General features: G+C 35.4%; 1 protein-coding gene across 2 annotated transcripts in view; it reads left to right on the top strand.

The window, feature by feature from the left end:
- Positions 1-25,865, top strand: part of KCTD3 (potassium channel tetramerization domain containing 3) — a 54,562-nt gene that overhangs the window by 16,458 nt on the left and 12,239 nt on the right. For both annotated transcript variants that reach the window (XM_002809451.6, XM_054520413.2), the window contains exons 9-14: positions 2,755-2,945; positions 11,544-11,659; positions 18,165-18,252; positions 18,383-18,499; positions 20,422-20,592; positions 24,314-24,469. In XM_002809451.6, the coding sequence (XP_002809497.1) occupies positions 2,755-2,945; positions 11,544-11,659; positions 18,165-18,252; positions 18,383-18,499; positions 20,422-20,592; positions 24,314-24,469 (839 nt within the window). The remainder of the gene's footprint in view (positions 1-2,754; positions 2,946-11,543; positions 11,660-18,164; positions 18,253-18,382; positions 18,500-20,421; positions 20,593-24,313; positions 24,470-25,865) is intronic.

Here is a 25,865-nt window from a genome sequence, read left to right as displayed (position 1 = left end):
CTGCAGTCTGAATAGGGATGATGATATTTCTGCCTATTAGGGTCTTCTGCATTCAGAGTAGAGGAGAGCTCAGTTAGAAACTGTCAGTATGGTGAGAACTCTGATTTCTGACAAAAAGTGATGACTGAAAAATTAATAAGCGTTCGATTTAAGAAAGCACTGAGTAAGCTTATCTTGCATTCCTACACAAAGAGAACAACAGCAGTATATTCTACAATAACAAGGCAAAATAAGTAAAATTATCCCAAGTAAACTAAATAAGAAGGCTTTTCATGAACTGGGAAATTGTTGTAACCAAGCTGATATGGAGTTGGAACCAAGCTGATATGCTAGCCAATTCCAATACATGCCCACAATTAGAATACTGATCCAGATTTCTGTGTTACCCATGCCTCTTGTTTCTTCTGAACAGCAGCCACAGATCACTGCTTGGTCCACAAGGATAAGCAGGGTGGGTCCAAATTGCAGAAAAAACTCAAAAACTACTGATGAGACAAATCTAATAAAAAGTATACCATAGTTTTTGAAACAATTTTCCTCTTTTCAGTCTTTCATTTTTACTAAAGACAAATCATGGTAGGACTGATTTGTTTGCAAAATAAGCTTTAGTCTTATTATACTTGGCCTGATTATTTGTATAAAGTGCAGCAAGAATAATTAGTTCCTATATAGGCTCTTTTTAAATTGACTTTGATGGAACTTTGATCCATAAAGAATCTCAAATTAGACTTCTTAAAGCCTCGAGCCTTGCCATGGGATTATCATTGCCTGCAAATACCTATATGAGTTGGGTAAGTTTCTTTCCTCTTGAGGTTTCATGATAACTTGGGGCTTCTGGGCCTGTCAGAAAGTGACTTTCTTTACTTACCCCAGACAGGTCAGGAACCTTGTACAGGGACCATGTAGACAAGATATGTGGCTAGTTTTCCCAAGGGGCTTTTATCAGCTCTATGAGTCAAATTTGATTCCTTAAACAAATCTGTATCTGAAAGCATGCTATTCTAGTCAAAGTCTTGGTAAAATAACCAGTTTCTCCCATTGTGTCCTGTTACAAAAGAAAACAGATTCTTATTGTAGTTACATATCGCCGTAAGTTAAGAATACTCACAAATAGTTTCCAAATTCTGGAGAAATCAGGTAGAGAGAAAGAAATATGTTCCAAATTTTGTTTATAAGAGTATACTTTACTCACTTGTTAAAAGCTGCAAAATCTCAAAAGAAAAGTGTTCTTGACTCCAAAGTCAGCTAATTGGTGCTGCAGTCTATTTCCTGTGGGTCGGGGGTCTCTCCACTATCTCATTTCATGGTTTCCCAGGAAGATATTACTGGAAAGGGGTCCTCATCCAGACCCCAAAAGAGTTCTTGGATCTCTCACAAGAAAGAATTCAGGGTGAGTCCTTAGAGTAAATTGAAAGCAAGTTCATTAAGAAAGTAAAAGAATAAGAGAATGTCAGAGAATTTTAGTGTTTATTAGGTAAGTATTTAAGTATTTTCATTTGTTTATCTTAACAAATGAATCCCATCTGGTGGCTGAAGAGGGTGGTTACAAATTACACAATGCTTAGGAAAAATTGATGCATTTTTCTCTATTGCTTTGAAGTTTAAGGAAATCATTAGTTCTTCAAATTAATATGCTCAATTGTATATTCTTATGAATTATAGTTGTATTACTTGGCATACATATTTAAGGGAAAATGAAGTTGATGTGTTTTTATTTAGGCCCTTAGGTGACCATCATTTATGAATACCTAAGTTTGCTTTTTGCAGTGAGTGTCAGGTAGTTTGCAAAAGAACACTTCTTTTCCTTCATCTTCTATATTCTCTTTAGGTAAGACAAAAGAGAAATTTTATAGTTATGTTTGCATTATTTGTTTAGTTTAAAAATAGATACTTCATAGTTCAACTCATTCATTATTATGATTACATAACTGCTAAAGCTCTAAATGTATGAAGGCTGCTATACATATAATCACATAGAAAACATTTCTTTAAAACCTAAATTCAGATAGGGCAGAAAGAATTATTAAAAACTGACAGGAATATTTATTAGAGAAATTAGGTATTAAAGAATACATTAGCTTTTACATATGGGTAATCAATAGTTCTATACAGTTTTGCATTTAGACCTTTAAAAACTAGTTTTCAGAGGATATCCTGCACCCTATCCTTTTTTATATAATAGTGCTAATGTATTGGAATGCATGTGATACACTCACTTAGTGTTTCTGGATAGACTGTCCATCTGAAGTACAAAAAGCAAGAGATTCAGTATGTGTCATTTCAGTTAATAAACCCTGAAAAGCTGATTAATAACTGAAAGGAATAATAATTCTGAAATTCTGATTTTTGCTGATTGTACTCACAGAAGATGACAGTATCATTTGTGTGTGTGTGCGTGTGTGTGTGTGTAGAGAAACATGAAAGATAAAACTATCTTTTTTTAAAGTTTTTGAAATTTTTTAAAATTTGGAGGACTTTACTAAATTATTCTTTGGGGAAATATAGAACTGTAGTCTCTTTCAAGTCATTATATGTCCTATGTATGCAAGTATACAATACCCCAAGGATAATATTGTGGCTTCACAGGCGATATAGATCAACAAAATTTTATTTGTAATAGGAAGGTGGATGGGTAACTGGTTAGTTTTTTTTTTTTGTTTTTTGTTGTTGTTTTTTGTTTTTGGTGCATTGATGTGTATTCCGTTTGCTTCATTGCTGCTGAGTCTACCTTATGTGCCTGTTCTTCCTTAACAGAATCAAAGAATCTTCAGGATGGCAGCAAGTGTTTACGAGCCCATATTTGGATTGGACCATCGAACGAGTAGCTTTAAATGCAAAGGTGGTTGGAGGGCCACATGGAGATAAAGACAAAATGGTTGCTGTTGCCTCAGAGAGTAGCATCATCTTGTGGAGTGTTCAGGATGGGGGAAGTGGAAGTGAAATTGGTAGGAAGAATCTTGTTTATGTTGCAATTCGATGATATTGATATTTTGAAGTTTATAAAAGAGATTGACACTGAATATGAAAATTAACCTGGACTGTCAGTTAGCTAGAGCTGTCACAGTATTTAATGTGGGAGGAATTATCTGATAATGAAGGAAAAATGATGTTTTAGAAAAGACATGGGGAACATCTTTTCACCACTTTAAGTGAAACCTGGCTTTTCCTGAATCCCGCTTAGTGGTGGCTGTTTTTGCTGTTTTCTCTCCACCCCTCTCAAACCACTGAACCTGAATGTGGGGTAAGTCACTTTCTTGCTCCTCATGGTTGTTGCTTCTAGACCAGACATTCCCAAACTTTTTGGTTTCAGAACCCCTTAATCCTCTTAAAAAGTTACTCGGGACCTGAAAGAGTGTAGGTTATTTTCTTTTTTTCCCTTTTTTTTTTTTTGAGACTGAGTCTCGCTCTGTCGCCCAGGCTGTAGTGCAATGGCACGATCTCAGCTCACTGCAACCTCTGCCTCTTGGGTTCAAGCAATTCTCCTGCCTCAGCCTCCCGAGTAGCTGGGACTACAGGCACGCGCCACCACGCCCAGCTAATTTTTTTGTGTTTTTAATAGAGATGGGGTTTCACCGTGTTAGCCAGGATGGTCTCGATCTCCTGATCTTGTGATCCGCCCACCTCGGCCTCCCAAAGTGCTGGAATTACAGGCGTGAGCCACTGTGCCCGGCCTTTCTGTAGGTTATTTTCTATCAGTATTTACTATATTAGAAATTAAAATGGAAATTTTTATAAATGTTAATATAGTTATAATAATCCATTGCATAACTTAAGTAACATTTTTAATGAGAAATAACCACATTTTCCAAAAATGTGTGAGAAGAATGGCATTGGTTTACAGTTTTGTAAATCTCTTTTTGAACTGTGATATCTATTTCTGCATTCAATCTGCTGTGATACGTTGTTTTGATCGAAGTATATGAAGAAAACTTGATCTTACACAGATATGTAGTTGGAAAAAACTTTTTTTAGTCTTTTCAGAAAATTGTGTCTAGTCATCTTTGATTCTTTATCAAAACTCTAAAATCATATCAGTGAACTTTTCATATTCTGTTAAATTAAAATCCATCAGACTATTTTGTACTTTGAGTGGATCTTTTACCATACATGCTTTTATAAGATGTTGGGCAATTGGAAATTGTTGGTTTGCTGAGTTACGTAGATCTACCAAATGTTGATACCTTTCATTGTATAATATGCAAAAAAATTGCATTCATTAGTATCCCTGCTGACTATGTGTTAGGGCTTTGTCACACTCACTGTGGCAGATAAAAGTTTTCCAAGCTGCAGATGTTCACTTGAAACGTTTAATTTTTATCATTGGCAACAAATAACATCAGTTGTTTTCCTTTAGATAACAGGCTTACTTTGTTTATTTTTTGAGGATAGTTCTGCTAAACACCCAATTCTGAATAACCATAGTCATCTCAAATTAAAATGGTACTTAATGAACAGAGCAGCTCCTGTAGCTCTTTGCTCCAGCATTTGTGAAGGTGCTTTTCCTTGACATAGCCATAGTACTTAGTCATACAGAATATTAAGATATATAGTTGAAATTAAGTTTTTGTCAATACAAATTTTTACTGCTTCTTCAAGGACATTCTTTAGTTACTAGTGACCATTACATTCTCTGCCACAGACTTTCGGGAACATAAAAAGCCAAATCTTTAATTTAATCTTTGAATCTTTGATTTGGCCTTTTATGTTCTTGAAAGTCTATGGCAGAGAAGAATGCAACGGTCACTAGTAAAGTTTAGTGCCACTGTCCTGGTTTGTGCTAAGTAAGGTACCTGCTGTTTTTACCAAACGTTGCTTTGCATCATCAGTGTAAATGTCAGCACAGATGTTCTAGAATAAGCCATGAAATTCATATAAGTTTTCAACACTTTGACTATTTCAGCACTTCCTGTGTTTGTAGCTGTGCATTCACATAAAGGATTTTTAATGATCAGTTGGAGCTAATACCAGACGGGTACAAGTAAAACGCCAGGTCTAGGTAATAACCAGCTGGATACAAGTAAAATACCAGGTCCAGCCACATCTATATATTCATCTGTTTGCAAGACAAAAATGCAATTCTACAGACAAGAGATTGACTCTCTGCCAGATCTTTAGATTGAAAAGTTACCATGTTATTTCTTCATGGACTTTTCATCTAGCAGGCATTCAGCATTGTCATCTGTTCAAGGCTTTATTAGTCTCTCAGCAATTGGGTGTACTTCTCTAGCCACTGTGATGTCATAACTTACCTTTGAGATCCTTCATTAGATTTTTCATTTCTAGTTTGAAGGTCTATACCAAACAATTTCTGGATTAAATGAGTTTTTTACATCTTTATTTAAAATACTTAATTTCTTTTTCTTCTTTCCTTTTTTTTTTTTTTTTTTTTTTTTTCTGAGATAAGGTCTTGCTGTGTCACACAGGCTGGAGTGCAGTGATGTGATCCTAGCTCACTGCATCCTCAACCTCCTGGGCTCAGGCACTCAAGCAGTCCCCCCACCTCAGCCTCCTTAGTAGCTAGAACTACAGGCAGGTACCACCACGCCTGGCTATTATTTTTTAATCACTGTATAGATAGGGTCTCACTATGTTGCCCAGGTCTTGAATTCCTAAGCTTTAGTGATCCTGCTACCTTGGCTTTCCAAAGTGCTGGGATTACAGGCATGAGTCGCTGTGCCTGGCCAATTTCTTTTTGTTTAAACTCTTGGGTATTCAGTCTCAGTGAACCTACAACCGATAGATACTATTCAAAAATGTTTTGCTACATAAAGCACAATAAGGCTAAGTTATTAAGATCTGTAAAGTTGAGGGAAGATTCCAGATTCCCAGAAGGAAAGAAAGTGTTCAACATAAACTGCATTGTTTATGCAGTTTAGGCTTTTTGTCACCATAGATTAGATTTCCTTTATCTAGAATTTCATGAGTAGAATTATATAGTATTTATTCTTTTGTGCCTGGCTTTTTATTAAGCATAATGCTTTTGAAATTCATCCATGTTGTTGCATGTATCAGTTGTCTGTTCCTTTTTATTGCTGAGTAGTATTCCATTGAAATAATACGGCAGAATTTGTTTATCCACTCACCCATTGATAGACATTTGGCTAATTTCCAATTTGGAGATATTATGAATAAAGCTGCAGTTAACATTCAAGTAGAAGTCTTTCTGTGGACATTTACTTCCTTAAGGTAAATATATAGGAGTGGAATTTCTTAGTCATATGGAAACTGTATGTTTAAGGTTAAGAAAAACTGCCAAACTGTTTTCCAAAAGTACCTTTTTACATTTTTACTTGCAGTGTGTGAGAGTCCCCGGTGCTCCCCATCCTAATCAACACTTTGTATTGTCAGTCTTTTTAATTTGAGCCATTATTGTGGATTTTAATGGTTCAGTGATTTTAATTGTGGCTTTAACTGCATTTTTCTGATGATTAATAATATTGAGCATCTTTTCCTGTACTTAATGACCATTTGTATATTTTCTTTTGAGAAGTGTCTCTGTAAATCATTTGCCCTTTTAAATGAGGTTGTCATCTTGTTACTTATTTGTAAATGTTTTTTACATATTCTGGATTTATGTTTCACAACCAAGGAAATCTTATCCACCAAAGGATATTTGGAAATGTCTAGAGACATTTTTGGTAGACACAGTTGAGGGAGGCCTGTACCTGTCTCCCTTCCTCTTTTCTCCATCTCTCTCTTGCTCCCTCCCTCTTCCTCCTTTTGAGCTTTCTAGATCACTTTATATTAACCTGGGGTTGTGGGAGCCCTGATTTTTTATTTCATTTTTTTCTCCATTCTTCAGGTTTAGATATCTTTTATTGATCTACCTTTAATGTCTTTTATACTTCTACAGTATTCAATCTGCAGTTAAGTTCATCTAGTGAATTTTCATTTGAAATGTTGGACTTTTTAGCTCTAGTATTATCTTTTGATTCCATTTTCTAGTTTGTTTCTTCTGCTAAGATTTCTTGTCTTTTTGTTCATTATGTTCAGCTGTTTAATTTTTAAAGTATTTGTCTGCTAATATCAATATCTGGTTATCATGTTTTTATTTTGGGTCACATTTTCCTGTTTCACATGTCTAGAGAGTTTTGATTATGTGCTGTACATGTGTGTGATACATTTTGTAGGGTTATGAATTATGTTGCCTTTCTTTAAAAGTTATGAGCTTTGTTCTGGCAGGCAATTAAATTACTAAAGGATCTTGAACCTGTTAGGCTTGTTTCAGTACTTTGTTAGGGGTAGGTAGCCTCTTCTAGCTTTATTTTTAATTTTAGGGCAGGGCTCCTTTTCAGGGGTGTAGTCCTTATTTTTAAGATGTTGCTTTTCTGGAATCTTATTTAACTGAATGCCAGAGGGGCTCAGCAAGAACTCTCCACTTTTATTGAGTTGGAACTACTCCATCTACCCACATATGACCTCTGATACCTGATATCTCCAATCACCTTAGTCCTAAAGCAGCTATCTCCAGTTACCTCTTAGTCCTAAAGCAGCCTTTCTTTCTTTCTTTTCTTTCTTTCTCTCCTTCCTTCCTTCCTTCTCTCTCTCTTTATTCTCTTTCTTCTCTTTCTTTCTTAGACGGAATCTCACTCTGTCTCCAGGCTGGAGTGCAGTGGCGTGATCACGGCTGACTGCAACCTCCGCCTCCCAGGTTCAAGGGATTCTCCTGCCTCAGCCTCTCGAGTAGCTGGGACTACAGGCACATGCCACCACGCCCATCTAATTTCTGTATTTTTAGTAGAGACAGGTTTCACCATCTTGACCAGGATAATCTCCATCTCTTGACCTCGTAATCCACCCGCCTCAGCCTCCCAAAGTGCTGGGATTACCGGCATGAGCCACCACACCCGGCCAGCAGCCTTTCTTTCCTTGGAGATTCTTGCCCTGCCCAGGTGCAGTTAGGCCTTAGCCAAGGTCTTAGGGAAACGCTTATGCAACTTTTATGCCACGCCTCTGGCACAGTTCCCTTCCTTCTTGTACCGTACCTACTAACTCTAGCCTCAAGTTCTTCGCCTCCTCGGTTCAGGGAAATCATCTCTCTTTATTTGGTATATTAGTCTCTTTTCACACTGCTGATAAAGACATACCCAAAACTGGGAAATTCACAAAAGAAAGAGGTTTAATTGGACTTACAGTTCCACATGGCTGGGGAGGCCTCACAATCATGGCAGAAGACAAGGAGGAGCAAGTCACATGTTATGTGGATGGCAGCAGGCAAAGAGAGCTTGTGCAGAGAAACTCCTGTTTTTAAAACCAGATCTTGTAAGACAATCCATTCCCTATCACGAGAACGACAAAGGAAAGACCCGTTCCCATGATTCAGTCATTTCCCATGGGGTTCCTCTAACAACACCTGGGAACTACAGGCACTACAAGGTGAGATTTGGGTGGGGCACAGAACCAAACCATATCACTTAGGTCTCACCTTTCTATGCTGTGATAGAAAGTACTCTTATGCAGAAAGCCAGGGGGAATGTGGGGCTTGTCAGTGTGTTTCTGTCTCTCAGGTCCCTCTGCTGCCTGTTGTCCAATACCTAAAAACAGTTGTTTCATATATTTTGTCCATTTTTTTTGTTGTTGTTACTGCTGTTTTAAAGTGGAGAATAATCAGGTGCCATTTATTCTATCATGATCGACAGCTTAAGTCCTCCCAAACAACTTTAAGAAAAAAAAATTTAACATAAAAATTTTCAAATTATAATACACTGGTAATTAAACAGAAGGTAAACCAGTTGTGATTTCTTTTTCCTTTTTCAAGTAGCTATTTGTAACATACCAATAAGTGAAAGAAATTTTATTACTTGCTTGGCGTTCATAGGTAGCTATGTTATGAGCTGGTACAATACTAATTTGTTCATGCCCTGTAAAAGAAGCCATTTGTTGTTAACAAATATTCTTCAGAACATGACAACACTATCCAAAGAAAATTGTTAGGGCTGGTTATCCATGATGAAGCTCTCCCAGAGGCTGAACTCCCTTCATTATAACTTGGATAAGACAGAGTTACTGGGTTGCTGCTATAAGCAATATTTTACCAAGAGGGCTCCTTAAGACAGGAACTGGTCATTACTTCTACTGTTGTCTTCCCTGTCGCTGGTGCTCAGGATTGTTGAGCCTAAGCAGGAGTGACACTTTAAATTTCGTGAGACCATTCAGAGTGTCTTTCTTGATTTCCTAGAACCTCATCCTTCTCTGGAGTAATCGAAGTTAGTTGGTTTTCCTGTTTTCATTTCTGCCTTTCACGTAGCCCATAATACTGAATATAGTTGGCTTCACATGTTCTAAAAAGACATGTTCACATTGTTTGTTATCATCATTAAAGTACTATTATGTAGAATCCCTAAAATTGTATACAATGTAAAATAATGACTTTATGCTTTGAAGTGGCAGGTTCATTTCTTAACCAATTCTAGGCAAAGGACTTAGCTTTGTGTGTGTGTGTTGTACTTTATTTTGTTCTAGCTTTTTGGGCTGAGATAATGTGTTTCATGTGCATGCTTGTATAAATATGGATTTTATACATATAATTAAAATGTTTATATAGGAGATACTTCTAGCAGTACTTAGCAGGTTTTTTGTTTTGGTTTCTTTTTTTCATGTATCATCTTCTTGCTAGATGCCTTGCTTTTACAAGACTGATTAAAAGTTTTCAAGGTGTTGTTTGTCACTGGTCTTGTGTATAGTACGGTTCTGAACAAAAAGAGAATACCTAGCACCAGTATAAGATTCAAAAGAAATCAGTAATCTTTCTGGCTTATGCTTTTAAAGCATGTTATAATTGCATTTAGTTGCTTTGTTTTTCCCATGAGTTCTTCAGGGTTTCATGCATTTTTTTCTCAGCTAAATGCTGGCGAAGTTGTCTGTATTGGCACAGGTACTTTTTAAGAATAAACTGATACTTGAAGCAGCCAAAGATCTATATAAAACAGTATTTTAGAGGTGAGACTTATTTCCCAGCATTATTAGATAAAAATATATTTCCCATAAAGTGTTTTTCAAATGATTACGATAATGCTATATAAGTGCTAGAATTGGAATCCAACATTTTTTTTTTTTTTTTTGAGACAGTGTCTTGCTCTGTCACCCAGGCTGGAGTGCAGTGGTGTGGTCTCAGCTCGTTGTAACCTCCGTCTCTGGGTGCAAGCAATTCTCCTGCCACAGCTTCCCCAGTAGCTGGGATTACAGGCGTGTGCTACCATACCCAGCTAATTTTTGTATTTTTAGTAGAGATGGGGTTTCAGTGTGTTGCCCAGGCTGGTCTTGAACTCCTGACCTCAAGTGATCCACCCACCCTGGCCTCCCAAAGTGCTGGGATTGCAGGCGTGAGCCATCGTGCCCGGCCGATTATAACATTTTTAAGCTCAAGTGATCATTGAAACATTTAGCTTAGACCCTATTTTGTAGTTGAGATAAGAACCAAAAGAGTGGCAAACAAAGGTACTCTGAGAGCCAGGATCCCAACCCTGGTTCTCCTGACTCCTAGAACAGTACTCTGCTAAAGAGAGACAAGTGTATAAGGCCAATATGCCGCACCAAGGTGAGCCTAGAATTCTCTGCTTAGGCATTGCTGGGTCTTTTGCTGTTGATGTGTGATAGGTGCTTCTTACAACCTCTCTCACCTACACTTACTCTTCTGTTTGCTCTGATTCCCTGAGCTTGCCCATATTCAATCTACCAATTTGATGGACTCCTATTAACCTTTAAAAACTCCAACTCAGATGGCTTCTTTTCTAAGATATATTTTCAAACCCCTTTACATACCCTATTTACCCCATAGATACTATTATACCCTGTGCATCCTTCTGTTATTGTTGTATCAAATTATAATTGGTTGCAGTTTTTTCTCTACTAAAGTGTTAAGTTCTTAGTAACATCTTGTCTTCTCGTGTTTTTTTAATCCTAAAGCCTGATGTAGTGTCTTTTGAATTAATTAAATTGAGATTGCAGTGCTGGAAAACATGGGGTTTAAAAATAAGCTCTGAGTAAAAGGCCCGAATGTTTGTTTTTAGTATCATGTGACTTCTTGCTGCTTTTTTCTCCTTTTTGCTTATTTCCAGAATTTAGACACATTCTAGATAGTTAAGGCTGCCAAGTCTGTGTGTTCAGATCACTAGTTCTTAAATATCGGGTCCATGAGCAAGCTGCATCTAACTCACCTATGGATTTTGTAACAATACAGTGGGTTTTCTGATTTAGTGAGTCTGGCATGGATCCCAGGATCCTTTTTGTTTTGTTTTGTTTTGTTTATTTTAAATCTATCAATCAGGTTATTTTGATGATCAGCTGAGGTTAGGAACCAAGCTTCAGGATGAGGTGTTACAGCAGTATGAGATGGCTTGGAGCAGACTCTTCCTTGCTTTAGTAGTTCTCTAAGCTGCTTAAGAGCTTGCGAGTTTCTTATTTCTGGTCCCCAACACGTATAGCACATAGTTTGTAGTAATGAGAATATAAATTAGTCACCTTTAAGATGTTTTTAATCCAGGTTTTGATTAATTCTAAAAATGGTGACTGATTAACCTTTTTATTTTTTATTGTCATTTAAGGAGTGTTCAGCCTGGGTGTTCCTGTAGATGCTCTCTTCTTTATTGGTAACCAGTTGGTGGCCACGAGTCATACAGGGAAAGTGGGAGTGTGGAATGCTGTCACTCAGCACTGGCAGGTTAGTTTTAACTAAAGCATATTACAGAAGTGAAAATATTTCTGAAACGTATGCTGATTATGTATTTTTTTTTCCTTGTAGAATTCGTACTGTTTCTGGTTTTGGTTATACAAATATTGAATAAATGTAGTGGTAAATTTTTTTGCTAGATGCATATTTGAGCATATTTTCAAGAGTTTAAGTTACTTTGGAAAATAAGTGAGTTTTTTAAACTGTGGTTTTGCATTTCTCCATTTATTTTAAATGTTCGAAGTTCTATGCCTTGAGCATGGTAGTCCAGGCAAATTTTATTTCCAGAATAGGAGCACAGATCTGTGTGAAAACCTGTAATCTGTTCAGAGATGATAGCATGCTAAATACTCTCAAGTACTTGAGAGGAATAAGAAAGAGATAAGACTTTTAAAAGGTTAATACCTGATTCTTAAAGGAAAGAGGAAAAATCAAGGACTTTAAGCAGGGAGTGACATAATGAGATCCATGTTTTAGAAAGATAACAGTGGTTGCTAAAATGAAAGTGGACTGGAGGTCAGGAGGGAATCTACTACAGCAATCCAGCAATCAAGAAGCAGAGCACCTCAACTAATGGCAGTGGTGGTCGAGGTGGCAAAGATGAGTACATTTGAAGAATATTTCATAGACCTTCCTAAAATGACAGGTCTGCTGTCCGATTGATGTGAGAAATTAAAGGAAGAGAAATGTATTTCTAATTTTGGGTTTCTAGTTTGACAATCCAGTAGCTAGTAGTATTTTGAATTGATAGGAAACATAGGAAGAGAAGCAGATAGGCTGGTGGGTAGGGTGAAGAATTATTAGATTGATTAATATGTTTACTTTGAGATTCCTATGGTTGTTCAAGTGTAGATGTTAAGTATATAGTTGGAAGTACTCCTTTGGAATTTGGGAAAGAAGAAAGGGTGAGAAATATTTGGAGTTCATAATATTTATGTGATAAAAAATTGATAACATTTTCCATTGAGTGGGTATATAGAAAGAAAGAAAAGTCAAAATTAGAACTCTGGGGGAACATTAGCATTTAAGGGGACAGGATAGACAACCAAGAGCCAAAGGGACACATTATATGATGGAGAAATGACATTAATTTTGGCAGTAGATATCATTTGCAAATATATATTAGTTAGGTGTGTTGGTGGAAGAAAGCTAGGTTGTAGGAAATGAGGAAGTAAAAGATCAGAGAAAAGAGACAGCAAATTCAAATACCTTTCAAGAAGTTTGGTGGTGAAGGAAAGCAGAGAATCCAAGTGATAGCTTAAGGATCAAGGCTGATTTGAAAAAAAAGATAATTGGTGCTTTATTTTTCCTCTAGGTTAGGACAGGCTTGAGCACACTTGTAGCTAGAGAGGAGAGTTGCCAGAAGAACCTGAAGACTGAAAGAATGGAGATTATTTCCGGTCCCATAAAAGTCAAGAGTGTATATGGGATCTACAGCACAGCTAGAAAGGTTTGACCCAACAGGGAGTAGAGACATTTCTTTCTCTGTGACAGAAGGGTAAGGAAGGAGTAAAGAGAAAGACATTGAAGAATATTATCAAGTACTACAGAGATGAATCGTACATTTGCAGTAGACCTGGGATCCCATGTAGTTCTTTAGTTACGTAATCAAGGTAGATTTTAAGTATTTGAGTCAAATGAACCAGGTTTGTATGTAATCTTAAAAGTTTTTTGCAAAATCATCAGGACAGTTTCAATAAAATATTAATGAAAATGTTATAAAAGCGTTGACTCTGATTTGGGTAAGAAAAGTAACGAAAAAAAAATTAAAGAAATGTTTCAGTTTCTTGTTTCCTTTTTTTGTTTAATTCCACCCCCTCGCCCACACACACAGAATCATGTTACGAAAGAAGATTAATAAGGAATTAATTGGTATTGTCAGATAGGTAGCCTAGGCTGTTACATAGCCTAATAGCAATTTTTAGGCACTGTTTCCCAAGTTGATATTTTAAATTTAGATTTATATTGGAAACATAGATTATACATGTTTCATTCTCGTATCAAAGTAGACAGCTTTGGAAGTTAGCTCTAAAAAGGTATTATGTACTTTACTTCCTGAAGAATCAGATAACTCTGTGTGTATTCTGAGAAATAGAGATCTTCAGCCATAGTACCCATCTGAGTGATAGCCTAGCCTCTAAGTACACAGTGCAGGCTGAGTTTGGGGAGGAAATACTGGTTCTGGGAACAAGAATTCAAAGTGAATTTCTGTGGTCTGATGGGCTAGACTGGACAAGAATTTGGGAGACTTGTTTGATTTAGCTTCTCTCTTTCCTGTTGTGAGGCACTTGTAGCACTGATGTTAGAAGCAAGATTTTTTTGTGTGTGTGATAGGTTTACAGACCTCTGCATATTAGGAATAGGAATAAGACAGGCATCCTAGGAATCCTAGGCCCACATTTTGTTGGGGAGAGAGGGGATTGACTTTTCAGTATTATGTCTTCACTGCTGTCTTAACTATGGTCTGTTTGCTTACTTACAGAATTTATAGTAAGAAATATGAGATTCTTGCTTAGATTTAGACATTCTAAATTTATATATAGAAATACTAGATACAAATATTGAAACAATGTATATTGTTTATACTAAGTATTAAGTTAAGTTAATTGACTAATTTGTTTATACACACTTGCATACCACATACCAAAGTAAAGGCTCTGGGATCTGGGATTTTAGCAAAAGCAAGAGGCATGATTTCATGGGACAGCAGAAATTGAGCCTCCTACAAAAATCTGAAGTTTTAAGTTTCTCAATCCCTGAGAAGACTGGGAAGAGTTTGCCCAATAATCTTGGAAGAAGAAAGTTTGATGTGTGTTTGGTGTCTTGGAATGGGAAAAGGAGATGCGAGAGGAAACCATTAGAAATTGAAACCAACATATTCAAATTAGGAGTGAATTGAAGCACAAAGACTTGCCTTTGTTCTATGAGAACTCCAATTTGAGAAACTGATCTAGGACCATTTACATTTCTAGATACAGATATGACACCAGTTAGAACACTTTCTCAGAAGAGAGCACACAAGAATCCTGTAGGAGTAATTTCTACTAAAATAACCTCCCAAAACTTATAAACTTCACATGGAAACAAATAACAAAAAGTCATCAAACATAAAAAGCTTCGCAATCCCCAAATTGGAAATAATGGAACAATTAGAAAGCCGCTGTATTGAAGGAATAGGACAAATCAGAAAATGGAGGGAAATAAAATACTGAAAACTAAAAGGTCATTGAAAAAAAATTTTTTAAATTTATTTAATGGTTAAATAGAAGCGCAGCTAAAAGAAAATTAGTAAATTGACAGACACGTCTGAGAAAATCATTTCCAGTTGAGCCAAGAGAGTGAGATAGAAAATATGAAAAAGAAGGAAAAAGTGAGAAAGCATTTCAGATAGGAACAGACTAGAGGAGCCATATTGGAAAAGAAAACAACTGCTAACATTTTGGAGAAATGAAAAAGGACATGAATTTATTGATTAAAGAAATGTACCAAGTCTTGGCAGCCTAAATGTTTAAATGTGCTATAATAAAAGATAAATTACGATAAAAAGTATTCACAGAATAGTGACAGTTTGCCTGTAATTAGACTTTGATCAGATTTCTCATCACCAGTAGTAGACACCAGAAGACGACAACGGGCATTCTCCAAATGGCAGAGAAAGTAACTTTCAGCCTAGGTTTTCATACACAGCAAAAACTTCAAACCTGAATGAGAAGAGTTTTTTTTCAGGAGAATTTTTGAAAGGACTACTAAAGAAAAATGCCTTGTGAGAAGAACGTTATATTTGAAGGGGAAGAAATGGAATGCATTAAGCAGTGATTAGGAAAGATGTTGGTGAATACGATGGTAAATTTAGATAAGTGATTATTTAAAAAGTAATGGATGAAGGTTAAAACATCCTGTAAAAAATAATGATAAGTTTACAGGTATAGAGATTGTAGTTAAAAGATTCTAGAGGCCTTATATGGGAAGATAGACTGGTATTTTAAAACTGTAAATTTAAATTTACATGTAGAAATTAGTGGTAATCACTGTGTGCTACCTTATAAGAGAAAAATCCACTTCCATTTTATATTCGTGACCACATGACTGAACCATGCATACTAATCAGTATGGTTTCTTGGATTCTTGCCATGACGTTGTTAGGATGAAGAAGAGGAGGCCACACAGTGGCTGCTTCCTTGCTTGTGCTGGGAGAGAAGAACTCAGCAGTTGTAACTCACTGTAATTCTGCTTATCCTCTGTTTTCTCTGTTTTCCTTGTATTGAGGGGTAGACATGGAAAGAAAAGCAGATCATGATTAAAGGTTACAGAAAAAGAAGTAGCAAGGCTTTAATACTGGAGCCCATCCTCCCAGAGAATAAATGGTAAAAATGTTTGCCTTTGTGCCTTGGGAAGCGCTAGTCTCCTGCTGCTCTTTCATTGAGAAAAAAAAAATGTATCCAAAGGGAGAAGAATCTCATGGCCTTATCTGTCCCCATTTTCCTGCCATGAAGAATCTGGGGTAGGAGTTGAAGCCCTTTCCTTTAGTGCTAGAGCTAAAATGATTTAGCTAACTTGAGTAAGAAAATTGGTTAGTGGTGTGTAAAGCAGTCTCCCCTCCATCCTTTAGACATCTTTACTGATATCACTGAAAAGTACTCAATGTTTTCCTGGTATAAAATGTTTTGGCATTGGCTTTAATTAAAAGCCTGACCTCAGGATAGGGCATGACGATTGAGATGTTTGAGATATTTCTTGTGTGACTCATAACTGCATGACATTGAGAGGGTACAGAAATTAGGGTTATATACAGGTAGAGCTTAGAGGAATGATTATTTCCAAGTTTTAGTTATTTCTGTTTTTAATTAGAATGAACCTAGATTCTGTGCTTTTTTACTTGCTCTTCAGATATTCTCTTTCCCCTTGCCCTACCTAACTCATAGTTGACTTCAGTCTTCAAGCTTCACTTCTTCTGTGAACGTTCCTTGATCTTTGCTCTTCACCCACCAGCATTGAGATGGCAATTCTTCCCCTCTCTCCTGTGATTGTATTGTAGTCTATTCTAGTGCCTGTCACACTATAATTGTCTGTTATTTTTCTTTCTCACAAGTTTACCAGCTCCTAGAGAGCAAGGAGATACCTCACATCCCTTATCTCCAGTTCGGTGTTTGTTTTCTTGGATAATATGTAGTACATAAAAAGTACTTAAATGTTAAGCAGATAATGTTTAGATTTTAACTTTTCAAATGAAAGCCAGATATAGTATATGAAAAGTAAAAGTCCCTTAACATTTTTAACTTTTAAATTATTGGAAATCTTTTAGACTTGTATGCAAAACTTGGTGTCTTAATAATTCATTTAAATGTCATCTGTGAAGAAGCTTAACAGGCATGTCTGGCCTGGCTGTAAACAGGGAAGATTCATTTTGATGAATAGTAGAATATCACTCTACTAAAACAGTATTGCAACTATCCTAGCAAACACTTTTTTTCTTTTTTTTTTTTTTGGAGACCGAGTCTCACTCTGTTGCCCAGGCTGGAGTGCAGTGGCACAATCCCCGCTCACTGCAACCTCTGCCTCCCAGGTTTGAGCAATTCTCCTGCCTCAGCCTCCTGAGCAGCTGGGATTACCGGCATGCACCACTACGCCCAGCTAATTTTGTATATTTAGTAGAGACAGGGTTTCACCATGTTAGCTAGGCTGATTTCAAACTCCTGACCTCTGGTGATCCGCCTGCCTCGGCCTCCCAAAGTGCTGGGATTACAGGCATGAGCCACCGCGCCCACACTTTTTATGGTTTTTGTTTGTTTGCTTTTTGTTTTGTTTTGTGGTAAAACTCAAGCCCTTTGCTGTTTGTTTTAGCACAAATATGGGAAGGTATTTGTAAACTAGATTGATTTTCCTGGAAAAACTAATTTTTTTATTCCTATACTTAAAAAAAATAAATACAAATGAGACTTTGTTTGCCTTGCCATTTCCTGGAAAACAAGTAACCTTAGCAAGGAGAATGAAAAATAGAGAATACCACCTTTTCAGAGAAATAATAAATTATCAAGGGAGCAAGTACTTTCTGGAAATCTGTTGCTTTGTTTACTAGTTCTGATTCTATCACTTGCTTACTGTGTAACTTTGGACAGGTCATTTAGTCTTTTGTATGAGAAAGGGAAAAGAGAGGGACCTGGTCAGACTTGGCCTTCCAGTTCCAGTGGGCTGCAATCTAGTGATCACATGCAAAAAAAGAGGAGACAACCCATCAAAATTGAGAAAGGAAAGTACTGCTGTGGGAAATACAATTAAAAAAATATTTTGAAGGAAGTATATTGATGGTTCTCCTCTATAGCATGTTTGTGTATATGTGTGTGCATGTGTGCACCTAAAGAAAGTTTATTTCCTAAGCCCTACTAAAATTGGATGTTGGTTGCCTCTTTACCAGAAGAATCAAAGTTTTGAGGAAATTGACCAGAAAATAGAAATTAGAATTACTATCTAATATCTGATAATACTCTTACTACATCAGGTTCAAGATGTTGTTCCTATAACTAGTTATGACACTGCTGGATCATTCCTTCTGCTGGGATGTAACAATGGATCAATATATTACATAGGTAAGTGTACAGTCACTTAAAATGCTCCTGCTTAATGTCATTTTTTAAATGAGAACAAGAAAACATTACCTTTCAGTTTCAAATAGATATGCTGTTTATTTTAATGCTGTTTAAAATTTTTATGTTTTAGATATGCAGAAGTTCCCCTTGCGAATGAAAGATAATGATCTTCTTGTAACTGAACTGTATCATGATCCTTCAAATGATGCTATTACTGCTCTGAGTGTTTACCTCACACCCAAAACAAGTTAGTACATGGCCAGTTATATACATTCTTGACTTTTTATCTTTTTACTCATTAGTTTATTATGTGACTAGGTCAAATTAAACTGGTTTCTTTCTTTTTGAGAACTGCAGTGCTAAGGATTTCATCTCTACTAAGTCTAAAATTTGTATTCAGTTTTACACCGAAGTCAAACATGACCAGTAAACAAACATAATTTGAGGTGGAAAATTGGAACTTCCCTTCCGCTGAATTGCATTTGTTGAGCCATATTATTATAATATTAGCTGAAATTTCAAAAAAAAAATTCTGCACATTTGTCTTCCTATTAAAATAACTAATTTTTCACTTCAAAATTAGGAGCTTTTTAAAAAATAAAAAGTTCTTAGACTAGTACTGGAAACTAAGCCTATTTTCTTGGGAATTTAAAAATTTAAGCTGTAGAAAAAAGTTATTTTATAACTTTCAGTGCATTTTAGAGGCCATTGCAATAAAAGTAACAGACTAGTTCTGTAAAGTAGTAAGAATTTTTGTATTCTAGAGTAAAAGATAAGCACAAATGGGAAATTTAAAATTTATCTGTAATGAAAGGAGTTCTAAGAAACAATATGTATTCAGTAATACTAATAGGTTTGGATGTGCTACTTATATAAGTCATCATTTTATTTAAGTTATTAAAAGAAACCGTAATTTTTAGTATGAAAGAAATATTCAAGAGTATACCTATGAATTTGATTTAAACCATAGTAGGACTTAAATTGTATTGCTCTAGAAATAGGGTTCAGTAAATCATGGATTTCTAGCCAAGCTGGCTCTTTTTGATACCAGCTGTCTTTGGCTATTTTTATGCCACAGTGACAGAACTGAGAGTTTGTGACAGAGACAGTGTGGCATGCAGAGTTTAAAATGTTTACTACTTGGCCCCTTACAGAAAGTGTACCAACCCCTGCTCTAGAATGAGCTGTGGATTTTTTTTTCTAATCTAGTTAAAAGGCAGGCATAAAACTGGGAAAGTTTTACAAATCAAAGCACTTCTTTTGTAGTGGCAGGGGGATTTTAAGGCATGAAAAATGGGGTCATCTTTCTGGTTCTAGGAAGTGTTTTTCATGCTTTTTTTCCTTTGATTCAAGTATTTTCAGATGAATCAGTTAGTAAAACTAGAACAGCCAGTAAAGCTAAGACATTCTCTATCCGTGAAGCTTTTAAGAGTATAGGTCACTGAATTTTTTTCCTATCTAAATTTGCAATGGGGTCTGGGCACTTTTTCAAAAAAAGAAAACAAAAGACACAGCTGAACCTTAGATGATCAGAAGAAACAACTTATTGTAAGTGTGATGTAAGCAATGTAATGGGTATGTTTGTTCCCTAGCACAGTGTTTTGAAACTTAAATAGTATATTTAATGCTTGATTATTTGAGAATGATTTAGTATTGTAGTTTAAGTAAAGCAGATGGTAATTCTAGGCTAGACATAACAAGGAATATTGCTTTTGGAATACTATGCTGTTTCAGTAGTGTTCTTGGCATGGCAGATTTATGAATTCTTTAAACTATGTTGAGTACCTACGGTGTCTCAGGCATTCTGTAAGGTGACAGATAAAAAGATGATTATGATTCAGTCTTTGTCAATAAGGAATAGAAGTAGCTAGACACAGAAATAAGTACAGAATTAGTATGTTATAATTACTGTGATAGAACCTAATAGTGCAAGGCAGTAGGTGAATAGTTACGTCTTGGAGTGAAGTTAGGAAAAGATTTATCAAGGAAATAATGATTTTAAGATGACTGGAGAAGTGTTAAGATTTTTTTTTTACTGAACTGGATTTGGGGCTGATATAAACAGTGAATCCAGCTCTGCCTATTTCTTATCATAGGGAAGCTTTGCAAGGGTAGCTTTTTTATTATCATTCCATAGTATATCACCTGTCAACTCTTGACTTTATATAGGTGTCAGTGGTAACTGGATTGAGATCGCCTATGGTACGAGCTCTGGAGCAGTACGAGTGATTGTACAACACCCAGAGACAGTTGGGTCAGGTCCTCAGCTTTTTCAGACTTTCACAGTTCACCGAAGTCCCGTAACAAAAATCATGCTATCAGAGAAGCATCTTGTATCAGGTAAAATGATTTCATTAGTACTGGTAAGGAACTTGGCTCTGTGTGTTATTTTCATTAAAAGAATGAAAACGCAGTGTTTATGTGAGAAAAATATACTAAAAGAAGTACTAGAAAAGTTTAATAACTGAAGAAATTATGATTGTCTTTTAAAGATTTCTTTGAGCTGGTCGTGGTGGCTCATGCCTATAAATCCTAGCAGTTTAGGAGGCCAAGGCAGGTGGATTGGTTTAGCCCAGGAGTTGAAGACTAGCCTGGGCAACATGGTGAAACCTCATCTCTACCGAAAAAGAGGAAAACAAAAAAAAAGATGTTTTGTTATTTTACCTGGTTTTAATATACATAAATTTAGGAGATGTGATTTTTTTTTTTTTTTTTTGCTCTCTTGGCATATCTTATTGCAAAATATTTATTATGACCCTGCTAAGAGGAATTTTTATTAAATTTTTCAAGTTTTACTTTTAATATAAATTGGGTTGATTATATTATGGTTTAATGCTAAAACTGTAGATTTAAATGTGTATTTTGATATTTTGTCGTCTCAAAAATAATAAAAATTACAGTTGTAAAGATTATTTGAAGAAAATAACCTTTTCGTGGGTTTGTAGTTCTTCATAATCATATAAAATTTTTAATTAAATACTAATTGGATACATAAAAAATTAAATACTAATTTTCAAGTTTAACGAATAGTACTTTCTGATTACAAAGTAAAATTCTATTGAAGAAATTCATTGTGTATGGAAGATGATTTCTAAAAGGCTTTGTGAAAATTGCATTGTGAGTTGGGTATGTCAGTAAAGCTTGCTTTCTAGAGGGGTCTTAACATTAACTCCTTTTGTAGAGCAGTTCTTGCCCAACTTAAAATTTTTACAAACGTGGTTTTCATGTGTCGGATTTGTTTTTGTGAAGGCTGGCTAGAAGATGATGCATCTTTTGTGAAAGATGTAGTGAAAGTTTTTCAATCTAATTAAACACCATGTGGAGCTGAAATTCAGTCCATAGCTGAATGATTATGCTGTTATTGAATGTGTAATTGTGGTATAAGTATGCCTTGCTAAAACAGTCTCTGTTAGGTTTTCATGCAACATTACTCCCCTGCCTCACTGAGGAGTTTCTAACTCTTGCTGGTTCCTCCTCTTTTGCCCAATTGCTGAGTGTTGGATTGCCCTTCAGCTCTTTCCTGGACTCTCTATTCTTTATCTGCACTTCCCCGGTTATTTGAATAGTAATTATATGTCAGTGGCTCCCAAACTTTCCTCTACCTGTGACCATCCAAAGAGTTCCAAACCTGTATATCCAGTGTCTGGATCTCTGGTTGTATGTTTAATAGGCATCTCAAATTTAAGTTGGACAAAATAGAACTTAATGATTTCTCCCTCAAACGCCATCTTAGTATACAGTGTCACCATCTACTTATCTACTCAAGCTGAAAATCTAGGAATCACCCTTGATTTCTCCCTTTCTTTCACCTCCCACATAGTACAATTCATCAGTAAGTGCTGTTGGTTTTGCTGCCACATTATATCACAAATCCAGTCACTTTTCATTGCTGTCAGTCTAGTGTCTCACGTCGTCATCCTTTCTCCCCTAGATGACTGTAGTAACTTCTCAACTTTTCCCTCTCTATGGTACATGTTCCACACAGCAGCCAGAAGCATCTTTTAGAAATGCAAACCAAGTTTGATTCCTGATGGCTTCTAATTGTATTTAGAATAAATTTAAATTTCTACCATAGCCTATGTGGCTTTTCTTGTTCTAGATTCTACTTACCTTTAAAATTTCTTCCCAACTCCCGTGTCACTTTTCTCATTGCTGATAACACTCTAACCTGTTGGCTTTTCTTTTTCTTAAAAATGCCTTCGAACTTTTGCGCTTGTTCTTTTTATTTGAAATGGTTTGCCCATAGGTATTTGTTTGGCTGCATTCTTGTCATTCTGATGCCGTTTCAAAGCCCTTCTCAATGGGGACTCCTTGGCCACCTGCTTTAAATTAAATTGGCCAAACCTCTGTCCAACAATAACTTTCTCTAACGGTACCTTGCTTTGTTTTCTTCATAGCTTTATCACTTAATCATTTATTTGCTTGTTTATTATCTCTATCTCTTCTAGAAAATTCTCCAATAGCAGAAACTTTGTTGTGTTCTCAGTACTTAGCATAATTCTGACACATAAAAGATGCTGAATAAATGTTATGAAATAAGGCAACTCAATTCTCTGAGAAAATAGGCCGTTTTGAAGGGTTATTGTGATGTTTAGATGATAATGTATAGAGATACTCTGTAATAATTGCTATTATTTTGGTGGTTATAATGTTACTGTGGGATGTGATACCAAGGAACTACTTTGTAAAACTTGTATTTTAACATCAGATATTTCATGTAGGTTTGAAACTTTTGTAAGTTTGTCAAGAGAAATATCCTTTTTAACAAAAAATCTGGAGTATTTTGTGTATACTCAGTTATGTTATTCTGCCACCTGGTGGATATTAACACATATGTGATGACATTGTTTTCCCTATAGTGCATTTTAATCCCTTAAAGAAAAACTTTAGATAATGACTAATATTAGCAAAATTGATGTAATTGTCCAATTGAATCAACTGAAAATATTTAAATTATTTTTCTGAATCCTAGTAAGCTTAGTAGTGAAATCAGGAAATGATTTCCCATGAAACTAAATAGCCTAGAAAAAAATGTCCTCTTTTCACCGGAAAACTGACAGTCTAATAATTGAGAATTTTGTTATATAAGAATAGAAAGTACACAGATGTTACTTATTGCTGTTTGCCAAAATTAAATTTCTTTCTAAAGTTTTGTTTAAAATATGTGTAACTGTAGAATATGTAACACATTTTTACCCAGTAGTAAATATTATGTATGTGTGTATATAAGAAATTTTAGATACTTTCCTAATATTTACTGATGAGTTCATAGTTCATTGCTAATAATAACAGATTTTCTAAAATCGTAAATGGCAAAATTAGTATATTTTTTATTAAAGCATGCCAAAAACAGTAGTTTTTGCATTAGTGATACATTTTATGGTGTATATTTTCAAATAGAGTATCTACTCAGACAAAAAAAAGTAGAGCTAGATGAGGAGACATTTCAGTATATGCTCAAGTTAATATTCAATGCACAAAATAAATAAAACTAATTGGAGTATGTTTTTTAAATACAGACTTTATATAAAAATAATGCTCAGCTTTAGTACAGAATCTTAATTTTCCTTAATGTAACTATGAGTGGGCAATAAATAGCTGATTGCTCAAGATGTTTGACAAATGTCATTTGTGCCAATAATTTTTCGGTAAGTTCTGATCTAGGTTAATAGTTGAGTAGCATAAGTAGAAACAGTTTCTATAGTTAGGAAAAATAAACTAGGAAACTGTTTACTATGTAGTTTAGCCACAGAACAGGATAATATTCCGCATCTTTTTTCTTACACACACATTATTTTTAACCTTTACTACATTTATAACCTGCAAGCTGTTTTTATGAGGATCTGTAGGTATACTTGACGTACCTTATATTTTGCAGCAAGGTAAAACATATTCAGTTTTCTCACTTTTGTTAAGTAGTTACAAATCAAGTATAGTTTTAAGATAAATATGTCATTTGCCACTTATACTCTGATCTGTTTAATGTAGATGATAGTGAAAAAAGTTAAAATGAGTTTTTAAAAGTAATTTTGTATTCTTTTGTGTTCTCTTTCTCTGCTAGTCTGTGCAGATAATAATCATGTCCGGACGTGGACAGTAACACGATTCAGAGGAATGATCTCTACTCAGCCAGGTTCTACTCCTTTAGCGTCATTCAAGATACTATCCCTGGAGGAGACAGAAAGTCATGGTAGCTATTCCTCTGGAAATGACATAGGTGGGTTAGGTTATTTTAGGACATTTTTAGATACTATATTAGCTGTTCAGAAGAAGCATATCAACTAGTAAAACCACAAAAATGAGTTTTAAATACACATTTTCCATTTTAATTTTGAAATTCTAAACAGAATTTTACTGTATTTTTCTGATTAAATTCTATAAATTCAGAAAATTATTGCAGCATTTTTCATTAAAATGTTAGGAGAGCAAATTTTTCCACTTATTAATGTTTCATCATTTAAAGAATGTCATCTTCACATGTTAACTACTTTTATTTATTATTAAAACTATGATAGCTGTGTACATTTGACATTTGAAATTTTTTTTGTTAATCTACTGAAAATAAAATTCGAAGCTAGAAAAACGTTGGTTCCTATAAATGAGAGTCATTTTGATGACATCGTAATATTCATTAGGAAACAATGTAGCATGTCTCCATTGATATTCTCTGATTTCAGCAAAAGGTGTATAAGTTTAGTTTAGGTTTTCTCTCTATACACCATACATACATGTGCACATGGGCACTCACACATCCACACATGTGTGCATACACATATACAGTCTTCATAGAGATAGATCATTCTACCCCCAGCCACATTGGAAAGAATCTCACTGTCCTTATAAGCTACTTAAGAGAATTAATTCTACTACCACAGCCTTATTATTTTTAGAAAGAGAAATATGCAGTGTTACCAGTTTTAACAGTTGTTATATAATCCCAGTTCTCTGCATGGTTCTAGGCACTAGAAGTTTATATTGTTATTTATTCAACAAATACTTATCGAGTACTTGTGTTCTAGATATTAGAAATTTTAAAAAGTGCGGTGAACATCAACTTACAATGTAGTGAGCAGTGGGAATTAAAATAAAACAGTTGTATTTTGCAACTCTGCTTAAAGACATAGGTCAAAAAGAACCCAGAGGAGATAGTGCCAGGATCTATGTTAGAGGTTGTAATATATGCTCTCATTTAATCTTGACAGTTTAGGAGGTAGATACCCCACTTAATGTTGACAGAAGCTGACATTCAGACAGAGAACACACAGAGGTTTTAATGTTTGAACTGATATATGAAGGATGGACATTTGTTGGGTGTGGAAGGTTCTAAGGTTGGAACATTCCTGGCAGAGAAAACAGCAAGTTAAAAGGGTAGAGGCCAAGGGAACTTGACAAGTTTAGAAAATGTCAAGAAGGTCATTAATTGTTGGATTATAGGATATGTGGGTAAGAATAGTAGGACATACTGAGTGAATAGGCCAGTGCCAGATCGTGGAAGGCATCTATACATCAAACTAAGAAATCTAGATTTTATCTTGTAAGTAATGGGGACCTTTTGAAGAATTTTGAGAATGATACTAGATTTGTGATATATATATAATTCATCATTCAAGAGC

The sequence above is a fragment of the Pongo abelii genome, chromosome 1, assembly GCF_028885655.2.
Source record: "Pongo abelii isolate AG06213 chromosome 1, NHGRI_mPonAbe1-v2.0_pri, whole genome shotgun sequence".
Lineage (NCBI taxonomy): Eukaryota > Metazoa > Chordata > Mammalia > Primates > Hominidae > Pongo > Pongo abelii.
Note: the sequence above shows the minus strand (reverse complement) of the source record. Positions and strands in the feature narration are given on the sequence as shown.